This window comes from Chenopodium album, chromosome 4 (assembly GCF_948465745.1).
Source record: "Chenopodium album chromosome 4, dcCheAlbu1.1, whole genome shotgun sequence".
Lineage (NCBI taxonomy): Eukaryota > Viridiplantae > Streptophyta > Magnoliopsida > Caryophyllales > Amaranthaceae > Chenopodium > Chenopodium album.
This window is the reverse complement of record NC_137837.1, coordinates 74,235,815-74,250,894: the sequence shown is the minus strand read 5'-3', so window position 1 is coordinate 74,250,894 and position 15,080 is coordinate 74,235,815. Positions and strand designations below refer to the sequence as shown.

At 33.2% G+C, this 15,080-nt stretch overlaps 1 protein-coding gene across 1 annotated transcript; it reads right to left on the bottom strand.

Annotated features, from left to right (window-relative positions):
* Positions 1 to 3,183: 3,183 nt before the first annotated feature.
* On the bottom strand, positions 3,184 to 5,629 carry LOC145628134 (uncharacterized). Its single transcript, XM_081680450.1, has 3 exons — positions 4,853 to 5,629; positions 3,941 to 4,246; positions 3,184 to 3,894 (listed from the first exon to the last, which is right to left on the bottom strand). Exons 1-3 carry the CDS (start codon positions 5,627 to 5,629, stop codon positions 3,184 to 3,186), a joined length of 1,794 nt encoding a protein of 597 aa, XP_081536576.1.
* Positions 5,630 to 15,080: the final 9,451 nt, after the last annotated feature.

Genomic DNA, 15,080 nt, shown 5'->3' with positions numbered 1-15,080 from the left:
ACTGGGTCGGTTTGAAAACGGGTTTAGCCCATTTAATGTGGGTTTCGGTTAAAAACAGTTCGGGTCTTAATCAGGACGGGTTGTAATTGGTTCAGGTCATAATCAGTTTGGGTTTAACTGGGTCGGTTCGAAAATGGGTTTCGGTTCAAAATAGATCGGGTGAAATCGGGTCCAACCATTATTGTTTCGGTTATAATCGGTTTAGATTGAACTTGGTTGGTTTGAAAACGAGTTTACCTAATTTGAAACGGGTTTCTAATCAAAATCATATCGGGTTAAAATTGAGTCGGATGATTATCGAGTCGAATTAGTCAGATAATGGGTAGGAACGAGTCATGTTATAATCAAGTCAAGTCATAAATAAGTTGGGTTTATCGAGTAGTGGGTTGAAGCAGATTAGATCATAAACATATTGGGTAACAGGTTGTAAATGACTCAGTCATAACGGGTTATGGGTTTTAAACGGTTTGGTCATAACGGGCTACGGGTCGTAAACGGTTCGGTCACAACGGGTTACGGATTATAACCGGTTCGGTCACAACGGGTTACGGGTTGGAACGATTTAGGTTTATCGGATTTTTATCGGGTTTTAATGGTTTTCGGTTTAAAACGGGTCGGGTTACTATCGGGTTTAAACATAATCGGTTTGGGTTGCTTTCAGTTTCGGGTTGTAACGGTTTGGCTTGATAACGAGTCGGGTTAGTAACGGTTTGCACAAATTCGGTTTAGTTCAGTTTCGGTTTGGAGAAAATTGGGTCGGGTCAGTTTTCGGTTTCCAAAAAACGGGTTTTAAACAGTTCAGTTCCTTTTCGGATCGGTTCGAAACAGTCGGGTTTAACGGTTCGGGTCAGAAACTGACAGCTCTACATAGGTTGTAGGCGCAAAGTAGAAATACCATGGTGCGTTATGATTGAGCCTAAGTCATATTTTTAGGAGAATTGCAATAGCCAATGAGGTAAAGTTCGGCAAGAACGACATGGTACAATAGCACGTGGGTTTGGGTAGTGCACAATCTACTATTTTGAAAACTTGTCACTCCACTACATGTAGCGAGTGGGTTCATCTATGGATTTAGGCTAAAAAATGAGGTCGTGACGCAAGACATGACCCAACACGACCTAGAAGCATCATGACTTAGGGCCTGAACTGAATATTTTATAAGAGAAGGAAATTAGGAGTTGAACTGAACTGAACTAAACTGAACTGAATTTCAACGTATGAGAACAGGCCCTTAGGCCTATCATCATGGCTTATAATGATTCATATTAGTATACGAGTTAAAGAATATGTTACCTACTTTTCGAAATATATCTAACATTTTACATTTGCACAATTGTCAACATAAAATCTTTAACTAATAATAACTTTAATTATAACTGTAGAAAAAATATATAAATTAATTATGAAAGTATACATTAAGAAGAATCTTACAAGAATCACATGAATTAATTTTACATGCATATAAATTATAAACAATGGTTACAATGTTATTTTTAAATAGTGTCATAAATCAAAATATATATTTAAAATAGTGTCATAAATCAAAGTATCAAGAACATTAAGCAATGGAAGTAGTATACAAGCTAAGTATAATATAAGGTGATTAAGGTTTATTAGCATTGGTAAGTTACCACCATAAATTTATTGTAATTTCACTAATATATATTGATTTTGATTGCATGACCACTATCTTACCTCATCATTGTCTTTGAAAGAATTAGTTGAGGCAATAGTATGCTTAAGTTTTTTGAAAAACAACTTGCTAAAATAGAGATAATATGTTAAATTGAACAAACTCAATTGTGTGATATCCATTGATACGGCCATCACCAATATATAATACAAGGTTTCCCTAATATGATAAAATTAGGAAATATCACAAATATCTCAAAAGATTATATTCTAGGCACAAAATAGCAACTAAATATTATCATATAATTTCCTAAAATATAATATCCTCAATACCCCCCCTCAAGTTGGAGCATGGGGATTGTAAATGCCCAACTTGGAAAGAAGATGATCAAACTGAGACTTCCCTAGCGCCTTAGTGAAAATGTCTGCAAGTTGCTCGTTAGTGGAAACATAGGAAGGATCAATTAAGCCCTCTGTAATGGCATCACGAACAATGTGACAATCAATCTCAATGTGCTTCGTACGTTCATGGAAAACTGGATTTTGAGCTATATATAAAGCAGATTGATTGTCACAAAACAACTTGATCGCCTTAGGGTGTTCAACACCCAAACTCAAAAGCAAGGCCTTCAACCATTTCAACTCATGTGTGGTTGAAGACATGCACCGATATTCAGCCTCAGAAGAGGATGTGGCAACTATGGGCTGTCTCTTGGTCTTCCAAGAAATAGGTGATTTACCAAGGAACACAAGCCAACCTGTCAACGAGCGACGAGTAAGAGGACATGTCGCCCAATCTGAATCACACCATCCCTGCAAAGTCAGGTCACTATCTGCACTCAACAAAATACCTTGTCCTGGGGTACCTTTTAAATAACGAACCACCCTGAGAGCTGCTTCCCAATGCTCAATCCGAGGCTCGTGCATAAACTGTGAAAGAATATGAACCGAATATGCCAGATCCGGTCTAGTCACCGAGAGATAAATCAACCGCCCTACCAGCCTACGATAAGACTCAGGATTCGCAAGTAATTCACCACTAGCAAGACTTAGCTTGTGGTTCTGCTCAATTGGAAAACCACTAGGTTTCGCACCTAATAACCCTGCTTCAGAAACAATATCCAAGGTGTATTTTCATTGACACAAAAACAAACCTGATTTACTACGAGAAACTTCAATGCCCAAAAAATATTTCAAAGGACCAAGATCCTTCATCTTGAAACAATCACCAAGATAAGCTTTGAACACATTTAATGCAGCGGAATCATTCCTAGAAATAATAAGATCATCAACATAAACTAAGACATTAATCTGAACATTTCCTTTAGTGTATGTGAAAAGAGAATAATCAGAGTAAGACTGAATGAAACCATACCCTTTTAGAGCCGTAGTGAGTTTTGCAAACCAACATCTCGGAGCTTGTTTCAACCCATACAAAGACTTTCTCAAACGACACACCAAACTCGAATCCGAGCTCTCAAAGCCTGGGGGTAATTTCATGTACACTTTCTCTTCTAAATCACCATGTAGGAAAGCATTATGAACATCCATCTACTGAATCTCCCAATTTTTTGAAACTGTTATAGCAAGAAAAGCGCGAATAGTAGTCATTTTTGCAACCGGAGCAAAGGTCTCACCATAATCAATGCCTTCTCGTTGATGATTACCAAAAACAACCAAACGAGACTTAAGACGCTCAATATCACCATTAGACAAAAATTTCGTCTTATACACCCATTGGCACCCTAGAGCTTTCTTGCCGGGAGGAAGATGCTCCAATGTCCAAGTCCCATTGTCTTCCAATGATCTTATTTCTTCTTTCATAGAATGTCTCCAACCTTCGGATTTCATCGCTTCTTTAAAGGATTTTGGATCCTTTCCCAAAACAACGGCTGCAAGGAATTTGCGATAATTCACATAAAACATGTCACAATTTATATAGTGTGCTAGAGGATAAGGCGTACCTGAAGGAGGGATTGTAGACGGAGTGGACGGAGACGGACTTTTAGCAAAAACTGAGTGAGTCACATAGTCACGATGACGAACATTGGGAATTTTCTCCCAGAAACTACGACCCAAGGGAGCCGTGTCATGCGCTGCTGAGCTGCTGCCCTCCTTGGCAGTCCCAGCTAGCTGTTGTTGACGAACAGAGGAGCTGCTGGCCTCCTCGGCAGTCCCAGCCAGCAAGTTATGCTGCTGCTGCTGCGGGGCCGCTGCTGTACGTACTGGCAGGCAGGCCAGTGCCGTGGCTGTGTTGCTGCCCTGCCGTGTCAGCAGCCGTAGGGTCCCCTAAGGTGGGATGCTGAACCGAATCTTGGTGCGGGTGTTCTGCCACACTATCATCCCCCATAATTAAACCATCGTCATTATCACCCCGCAAATCAAACTCCACAAAATCATCATGAATATCATAATTCGACTCATACACTTGTGACTCAAGATTAACATCTTCCGGAGTAACAAACGGAAACACATCTTCCACAAACTTGACATCTCGAGACACAAAAAAAACTTTCGACTCAAGGTCATACAATCTCCATCCTTTCTTCCCAAAGGGATATCCCACAAAAATACATTTCCTACTCCGACTTGCAAATTTGTCTCCATTTGTTTTCTGATTATGCGCAAAGCACAGACATCCAAAAGTACGAAGGGCATCAAATAAGGGAGGTTTATTGAACAAAATTTCAAATGGAGTTTTATTTTGTAACAAAGGAGTCGGTGTACGATTAATTAGGTGGGCAGCGGCAAGAACACATTCCCCCCCAAAAATAAATAGGCAAATTAGCTTGAAACCTCAAAGCTCTCCCAACTTCAAGAATGTGTTTATGTTATCTCTCAACCCTCCCATTTTGTTGCGGAGTCCCCACACAAGAGGTTTGAAAAATAATACCTGTAGCACTAAAATAATCATGCAATCAATTAAATTCAGTGCCGTTATCACTTTGCACCACCTTAATGGTTTGAGAAAATTGTCTATCAACCATTGCAACGAAAGCTAAGAACATTCGAAAAACCTCAGTTTTATCAACCAACAAGTAAATCCAAACAACTCGGGAATAATCATCAACAATAGTAAAAAAAATAACGAGCACCACACGAAGAGACATGTCGATCGATACGGACCCCACAAATCACAATGTATTTTTTCAAAAATCCTAGAAGCTCTACCATCACTCAAAGGAAATTTATCTCTAGGATGTTTAGCACGCATACATACCTCACACCCGTTAGAAAGATGATGTTTATTGCCACTAACATGAGGAAGTAACTTAACCACTTTTTCGGAGGGATGACCCATTCGACGGTGCCACAACTCCAAAGTCGACATTGCATTGCCCACATCCACATGATTCACCGAATCTGAATTGCTAAAATAGTATAGTCCGTCTCTCCTAGCTCCCGTTCCAATCAACTCCTTCGTTTGATCCTGTACAACACACATATAAGAGTTAAACTGGACAGTACAATTAAGATTATCGGTAATTTGTGACACAGAAAGCAAATTGCAACTCAAATTAGGAACATAAAGAACCCTGGTTAAAATGAGTTTGTCCGACAAACGGACAGAACCAATCAAAGAAGCCAATACAGTGTCACCGTTGGGAAGGCCAATGGGACACTCAAAACTCTGCGTATCGAACAACCAAGATTTGTCTCCGGTTACATGATGAGTTGCACCTGTGTCAATAATCCAAGAAGTAACATCAAATTTTCCATTCAAACGATTATCGGGAATATTAACATTTCCAAACAATCCCGTAATTGCATTAACATGAGCACTCGAAACTACATTAGCTTGCACTATACACTGCCCCCCCTGACTGCTGTAGCCCTTATGACCACGATCGGAACACGCACAACCCCTTCTTGAGACTATACGGACAGCAGATCCGAGGACAACACTGACCGAATTTGTGCAGTCTTGATGTTGCGTAGCTGTGTTGATGGCATTGTTATGTGTTTGCGGTGGAGGGGTTTCATCATCTCCAACCATGTTTATGAAAAAAAATAAAAACGATTTAACCTGCTCTTGATACCATGCTAAAATAGAGATAATATGTTAAATTGAACAAACTCAATTGCCTGATCTCCATTGATACGATCATCGCCAATATATAATACAAGGTTTCCCTAATATGATAAAATTAGGAAATATCACAAATATCTCAAAAGATTATATTCTAGGCACAAAATATAGCAACTAAATATTATCATATAATTTCCTAAAATATAATATCCTCAATACAACTTAACCACTTTAGTCATTTGAATCAATCTATTCTTTTTTTTTTTTAATAAGAATCAAATAATAATAATAATAATAACAATAACAATAACAATAACAATAATAATAATAATAATAATAAAGTAATATAAGATTTTAAGATTTTTTTTTTTTTGAGATTTTTTTTTCTCTTACTCAAAGAAGATATTTATGTAATATTTTGATCCCGTACATATGATAAGCAAGACCATCTAACCCAAGACTTAGGGCCTGTTCTCATTGACTGAACTCAGCTGAACTGAACTGAACTGAACTGAATTTCAACGTAAGAGAACAGGCCCTTATTGTGTTATTATAAGTATATGTATCTATAATTTTCCTCTTACTCCTAACATTCAATAATGATATCTTAAAGCCGTTTTCTATTAACAAATTATTGGTGAATACCTCAATTAAATAAACATAATTAAAGTTGTGGCTATCAAACATCAGTAAAGAAGAATATAATAAATTTCTCGTGAGAAACTACATTATAAAAAAAATATAATTATAAATCATGGTTACCAACCCCACAAAGGCACTAAAGTATGAAACCTTAGAAGAACCTATCCTTTTATTCAATAATGAACATAAAGACCAATTTATAGGAAAGCCATATAGCTTCTTTTTCAGTTTTTTTCTTCCTAATCTAATCTAAATAGGTCAATTATACAAAGTATCAAAGATTAGAAGACAAGAACAATAATGGCCACTCAGGAAGAAAATATTTTTCTATACAATTATTTATATTTTATTTTAAAATTATAAAATATTTTTCAAAAATAAAAGGTAGAAGAGGACAAAATATAAGAACAGTCTTCAACCCCATGCTTTGAAATAATGTAATTTAGGAATTATAAAAACAAAGTTTGTGATAAGCGGGACCCAATTAGAGGCTTATCAAGGAATGTTTCCTAAGACCAAATATTTATGTCAACCACACCTGAGGGAAGAAGGGGTTGACGAGTTAGTAGGTAACATTGACAGGAAGGACTCCACTAATAGTCAAAATTGTGTATATTATTTCACATGTCAATTGTTATGGGATGAACAAGTTTACCTTCATATTATAGGTGGAGCACCCATTAAAATCATCAATTTACTAGAAGTCAACCGACCTTAGCTACGGTGGTTGAATGATTAGTTTGTAGTAGGTAGGTGTTGCGACGACGTCGCAAGTGTACATTAGGTAATTTATAAAAATTAGGCCTTAGCTACACTTTGGTGGTTGAATGATTAGTCCGTAATAGATAGGTGTTCCGATGACCGTCGTAGGGTACATTAGATAATTTACTAAAAGTCAACCGACCTTTTGGCTACACTTTGGTGGTTGAATGATTAGTTCGTGACTGGTAGGTGTTTTGGTACGTAACTATTGCAGTCTTGCAGATGTGCATTAGTTGAATGAAGGCTGAGCAAGAGTCATGTATGTCCAAGTGTATACTAAACTTGTTAAACTTTCAAGACTTGTAGGTTCTCGTAATAGACTGAATATTATCTTCAACCAATATTGCAATGCAACCTTTTGCTTTAGTATTCAATGAAACTACTAAATTAATTTTTGTAAAGAAAAGTTAATTTCAACAAAAATAAGTTTAGCTCGGTAATTTAAGTTTTAGTCAGTAAAAATTAATATCAAATTTAAATTAAAGAATAAATATAATAAAAATAAATTATTTTCAGTTCAATAAAAAAAGGTGAAAAAATGGTCTTATATGTATTATTCTTGGTTAATATGTTTAGTAAATTATATGCTCTTATTAATGTCCTCGTCCATATATAATTCATACTTTATTTTGGACTCTTGTTAATTTTTTTTTATTTGTTAAAGAAATAACTTAATAATAAATAAATAAATAAATTTTAAAACAAAACTTAAGCTAATGGTTGAAACTAAGGATTGGTTTTTATACTTAACCATAATTAATCGAGGAAAAGTTAGTTTTTGTTTAGAATTTGACAAGTTTCACAATTGATTTTTACTTAGCTTATTAGTAAGAAGTTTAAGATAAAGATTGAAAATTTAAATTTACTTACAAGATCATCGATCCTTAGTGGAATACTAAGAAAATTTCTATTTAGAATATAATAAAAGTGATGACAAAGACAAATTATGAAAATGAGACGTGTGCACGTGTCACACTATTAGTGTATGGGGTCATTGATTGGTTATAGATTTGTTAGTTTGGGTCAACGGGTCAAGTTCAGATTCAGGTTAGATCTCGATTTCGGATCATGTTAAAAATCTGTCTCAAATAGTGTAAAAAATTAATATCATTCCAAGATATGATATATGGGTCAAATTCAGATCATCGTCCAGGTCTAGTTTATATATATATATATATATATATATATATATATATATATAATTCATGGCAAGAATTGTAATCATGTCATGTGTCATTATTTTTGCCACGTGTCATCATGACTTGATAAATGATGTAGGGTCATGTCATATTAAAATTCACAAAAATTATTTTTAATTGAACTTATATATATACTTCAATATAATCTCATTATTTCATTTATCCATTCATAATTCATACTTCGTATATGTTATATGTATTTAAAATCTATATATCTATTAAAACTCATGGCAAAAATTTTAATCATGCCATGTATCATTATTCTTGCCACGTGTCGTCATGACTTGATAAATGATGTGGGGTCATATCATATTAAAAATGATCATCAATGTTTCCTCACAAAAATTTATGTTCATAGATTCTAAATTTTTAATTGAACTTATATATATACTTCAATATAATCGCATTCATTCATTTACCCATTCATAATTCAAATATGATACATGTATTAAAAAAAATGCTTATAAAAGGTGGTTTTTTGCAAAATTTCCTTTTTTTTTAAAAGAAAATTTTGCAAAAAACCACCTTTTATAAGTATTTTTTTTGCAAGAAACCACCTTATAATTTTTTTTTTTTTGCAAAGACACACCTTAATCATTTTTTTTTTTTGCAAAACCATACCTTTATGCCGGAAAATAGAGTCAAACCCTATTTTCCGGTGTTGACTACGCCATCCACACCCACGAAACTGAGAGTGGAGGGGAGAAGGGTGGCTAGGGCTATAGAGGAGGATTTAGGGTGGTCAACGTCGTTAAAAGGGGTGTGTTTAGGGTGGTCAACGCCGTAAGAGGGGGTGTGTTTATGGTGGTCAACGCCATGAAAGGGTGGTTTTGTGGGTGGGGCTTGGGAGGGAGGTGGTTTCGTGGGTGGGGCTAGGGAGGGAGGTGGTTTCGTGGGTAGATTGGGGTAGTCAACGCCGGAAAATGGGGTCAAACCTCATTTCTGACATAAAGGTATTGCTTTGCAAAAAAAAAAAAAAATTTGATTAAGGTGTGTCATTGCCAAAAATAAAATAAAATTATAAGGTGGTTTCTTGCAAAAAAATTGCTTATAAAAGATGGTTTTTTTTTGCAAAATTTCTTTAAAATATGTAACACAAAAATACATAGCAATTTCAAAGCCACAACATCTGTTTACCTTGAAATTTTTTTTAATGATAGATAAACATTCCTTTAACAAATAAAACAAACTAATATGAAGTATAAAATTTAGGTTACTGCATATTTCTTAATAAATTTTGATAATGTTTAATAATATTTACCAAAAAAAAAAGTTTATATTTTTAAAATTATAAAACCACTAATAAATTTCACTTTAATTTATCATAATATTTTATATACAAAAAATAACCCGGGTATCGCCCGAGCCTAAAACTAGTTATGTAACATGTATAAAAGATGATAGATACGCAATGAGATTATTGATTCAAATGACGCTTATGACAATGCAAATACAGAGTTGATACTAGTAGGCCAGGGTTGACTATGCATAATTGCATAAATAAAAGTTACTGTTAATGAATCAATGTGGTTGCTATTCAAGCTATTAGCTATATTTAGAAAGGTTACAGTTAATGGTTTATTTAGGCCTGGGTGGGGATTAGTTACCATCTATGTAAGACTATTGGTTGAGCCATTTGAGCATGTTGCATGTCAGTAATGTCACACATAACCAAAACCCATAAGGCCATCACGAAAGAAGGGTTTTGTTTCCTCTTTCTCCTAATAATTATAGGAGAATGATAAACATAGTCCTAAAGGCGTATAAGAAGCTAAAAGAGGAAATATTTAGGATAAAATAACATTAATTACACCAATGTGTATGGCAGTATGGCCAATGGCCCAAAGTTTTCCTTAATCTAGTATGAGGAGTATTTCGTGTATGTAATTATATGTTCTTTTTTTTTTTTTGTTTGTTTTTAAAGAAAAAGACCAAAAGCTGTTAGTGGTTTCCTATCTCAGGAAAAAACCATAGACCAAAAAAAAAAAAAAAAAAAGACATACCGAATAGAAAATACGAAGTACAAAAAAACTACAAATTAAAGTAATTAACAAGACTTCTTAAGGTAGCCAATGAATTAGTTTATAAACGTTATATATACTTTAATACAAGATTATATGAAATTCTAATATGAGTTAGCTAGGTATATTATAATTAAACATATGAAATTCCATATATGTTTCTATATGTCAATTATATACTTACATTGATATGTGCGTGACATGAAGGCGATATGATGCACACATGTATCGTAGATAGATGTAAACATTAGATTAGCGTGACGCTTATTAGTTTTATCCAAATCATACATATTTTTAGGTACGCACAGATATACAATATAATATAATAATCTTCCTCTTACCTATCTATGTTCCTCCTCTACACGCACCATTGTATATAGACTAAACAACCAAATCTAATTGGTAGTTGTAGCAAAACATGGAATCTACATCATATAATCCACAAATATTTAATAACAATGTGTAAGTACATAATCCTTCTCATAATTAATCTATAATTAATGTCTACATCCTAATCATTCTACTTGTGATTAAGTTATGATGAAATCATACAATAATGTCACCAAGAAAATTTGACATGCACTAAAATGGACTCTTATGTGTAATAATGCCAATAAAGAAGGGAATGAAATGAGCTTTATACGATTAGCTAAACCTCTTTCCGGTGGTAAAAGCTGTCAAATGGTCGTGGTATGTTTGTCTAGTTCGAAACAATGGAATTCTTAGTTGGATTTGTATACATAATTTATTATGGAAGGTACGATAGTGGAGCACTTGGACAAAGCATGTTATTTAAAAATAAAATTGTATTACCTTTTATTCACTAATAATTTGTCCTTTGCTTCATAAAATATCTAATACACGAGTCATATAATTTATTTACATTCTTCCCTACACACCGACTTTGCTTAATTTTCAAACACATGTACTTGTATAATATAGTAACCCTAATTGATCAAGGTTTGTAAATAGCCTTTTTTTTTTTTAATTTTTTTTTATTAAAAAAGTGAAAGTATAGATATATTCCGTATTGTAGAAATTTTAAAGATGATATCTAAAGTATCATTTCAATCTTACAATTTTAGTCAATATCAACAACATAAATTTTGTTTAAAATTCTTGCTAATTAAATAATCATAATTATCTAAGGCGTCATAACATTTCACACAAATCCTTTTTATGAAGGTGTTTTTGCACAATAGGTACGATGATGGAGCATTGGAACTAACATACTACTACACATAGTATTAAGGAAAAGTCATGTTGTGTTAGGCTTGTGTTGATCGATCTTTTATAAACTAAACATGATATGTGCAGGACTCAATCCAACATGTTGCGATGTCGTGACAGGTCATCTTTTGCTAACGAATGAGCCGCTTGATATTTTTATTATACATTTTGTTTATTAGTTAATATAAGCTAATCAACATCTTTTGATATGTCAACAAGCCCCCAAATGATACGCATGCATGATTATGGTCACACTCGTGCCTCTCGTAACATGCCTTGACTTAGGATGAGCTAGTTGTGCTGAGTCATGCCAATTAATTTCGTGTGGGACTTATGCCACTTGCTTATCAGTCCAATTCATTTCTAACTCTAAAGGTTTATAAGCCGAAAAGGTTAGATATAAAGAGGTGATTTAATTAGAATCTTTAGATCAGAGAGGTACTATAATCTATAATAGCTAAATTACCCACTAACTACCCTTCAAACTTTTAATTAAGCACTTATTTTGGTTTCTAGCTATTAAAACATACTTTCCAAAAAAAAAAAAAAAAAATCGAACTCTTTTAATACTCCGTTTGAAACTAAATGGAGGCACGTCGGATGAGTACGAGGACCAACCCACAAGGCCACAAGTAACTAGTTGAATTTCACATATTTTAAAAGTGTTTATTATTCCTTCATCTACTTGATATATTATGACTTATTAATTGACATATACAAGTATATGTTACTTTTATGTTGAGATCAGTTGGACCTAATTTCATGTGGTACACTAGCACAAGTTCTTGTCACAACTCATAACATGATCGGAATTTTGCCAAACTATCTACAAATAGCAAGTTAATGATCAATGTTAGTTTGACCCCACAAAAGTCTTATAACCCTATTTTTCATTGTCACCATAGGATGAGTCAACCTCCAAATCCATGTAAGTTGACTTGTCACACATAAATTAATCATTATATATTGACTTTGTAGGAATTGTGACATTAGCAAACTAATGTAAGAATCAATCACATCATTAATTAAACTAAAGTCATTTAGTAAAGTAAAGCATCTTTTTAAACTCCTATGACAATAACCTCTACGGCTTAGTAACATACATTTGGTTTTGACCAATAGAAAAGCTTCTAGCTTACTTCCCTCCTCTATTTAGTTTTAGATCTAACTTTTTTCATTTCACTTTTCACACGCCTATATTCCGATTATCTTTAGTAATTTCTAATGAATAATATCAAATAAAAAGAAAATGATGTACCTAATCCTACGGACTACATATAATAAAAAAAACTACAAATAGAAAATATTATGAATATTAATTATGCTATCCACTACACATGCTTTTGTCATTAATTTTTTGAAATTATTATACTCATCATTTTAGAAAATCCATTTAATGCTTATAAGTGGCATATGTCAATACTCTTATCAATCTAATCTATTAAAAGGCGTTACTAAGAACGTCTCAGTGTCACGTAGACCACGTCACCTACTCAATCTCTCACTATGCCACATCACAACTACTCAATTAACCTGAATCATTATGCCACGTCACTCAATATTGGGTCATATAAAAAGATGATGATAAGGGGATTTAAACACCCAACTTATTATAAAGAATATGTTTATTTAAACATCTAAGCCAACTATCAATTATGTTATAAACATGAAAATATATGTATATAATTGATAATCACAAGTTCTATTAAAAAAAGACATTATATATATCAAATACATATAATCACAAGGAATAAATAAAGTAGCAACTCAATACAACGCCCGGCTACACACTAGTTTATGGTTAAACTTATGCAGGGAAGAATATGAAAATTATAATGTAATATCTAAAATTATATGGATGATACAAATAACTACGCAAGCATATGATAATTTTACATTAGGTGTGTTTCCTATCCTTTCAGGATATCTTAATTTGTAAGATAAAAGATATAGTAAACCTAACTCAATGATAAAGATAGATCATAATACTCATAGACAAGTTAGAAAATTTTGACATGAGGGCGGTAACACGGTGCATGTATACTAGTATTATGTCGTTGACTTTTTTAATTAAAAAATCGGTGGAATTATTTTTTCTTTCTTTCCTCTTTGACGGTTTGTAGGTGAAAAATTTCCGTCAAATACAAAAGACCATAACAAAACAAATCGTTTTATTAGTTTGTTTGAATATTCAATTCGTATTTATATGCATAACATTATAGTGCACAACCTTATTCATAACATTAGATTGATGGGTTGTATTATGCATGAGGTTTTTTCTTTTCTTTTCTTTTTTTTATTTTATTTATTTTTTTTATATATTATTCAATTTTCCCCCCTCAAAGGTTTAGGGTATATTTCTATTTAAACACTATCACATTGTTCATAAGTGTGTTAGGATAGTCATACATATTAAAAACTCAATAAATATTGGTCAATGGAATATTCTTTAATCATGAAATTTCACAATCTAACAATTTATATAATCATTTACTTGATTTATTTGCATTGAGTTCTCCAATATTAAGATATATATGTGTCCATGATCTAATTTGCATATGTAATGAGATAAAATTCATTATGTAAAAAATGACATACATAATTCTATATGAAGTTAGTTGTAAGATTTTACAAACATTAATTTTTGTCTAATTTTTTATACTTTGAAATTTTAGGTGATCGATAAGGAACATCATACTTTATTAGTATTAGAACAGTTCAGTTCAATAGACAGAAAAATGCAAAATGCAAATAATAGTTGATTCTACAATCTTAGTGTAATGATAGCCAATTAAACAAAGGCTATTTAAAATTAATCATTGATTTCAAACGGGAAATTTGGACGACAAAACAAGAATTATAAGTGGTGATTTGGCAATCTTTTGGAGATGTATGAATGCTTAATGTGCCTTAAAGATAAAGGAGAAGTAAGGGGGTAGGGAGGTTTAATTATACCTCTTTGAAGAAAGTGACCAAGAATGAAACCCCACCTTTGTTCGTGGGGCTATGTTAAAAATATAAATAAATGATGTTATGTTATGTTTTAGTCTAAAAATACTATTCTTCTAATCACACCTCGTGTGTCTTGCAGGCTTACTGTCCCACTTAGCTCTTCTTCCTTCGCTTTTCTAAATTCTCTGTTTTTTGCGTGAGTTAGTTTGTCCACATTTTTGTCACTTTATGCACCTCATGCCTACCAAATCATGACATCATATTTATTTTCCTTTTTATTTGGAGAGATTTCTTGTTAGGGTTTTTAAAAAATTAGGTTGACAATAAAATTTTAGGGCTTGTGATTGATTTAGTGAACTAAACTGATTGGAGCTTAACTGAACTGAACTGAACGGATTGGAGCTTTTGAACTAAATTGAACTGAATAGAGCAGAAATGAATTGTTTATGAGAGAAAGAAATTAGAAACTGAACTGAACTAAAATTAAGATGAAGAGAGCAAACCCTTAGTATAATGATTCATTTTGAATTTTAAGCAAGTAGGAAGGAGGATTCATATCATGTTCATAATGGAATAACTTGTTTCGTCGGAATACAATTAAGGCTTGTTCGG

Coding starts and splice junctions, on each gene's coding strand:
- LOC145628134 (XM_081680450.1), bottom strand. CDS start 5,629: ATGGTTGGAGATGATGAAACCCCTCCACCGCAAACACATAACAATGCC. Junction 4,247..4,852: donor ATCTTTCTAACGGGTGTGAG/GTATGTATGCGT, acceptor GCGCATAATCAG/AAAACAAATGGAGACAAATT. Junction 3,895..3,940: donor AACACCCGCACCAAGATTCG/GTTCAGCATCCC, acceptor CTGACACGGCAG/GGCAGCAACACAGCCACGGC.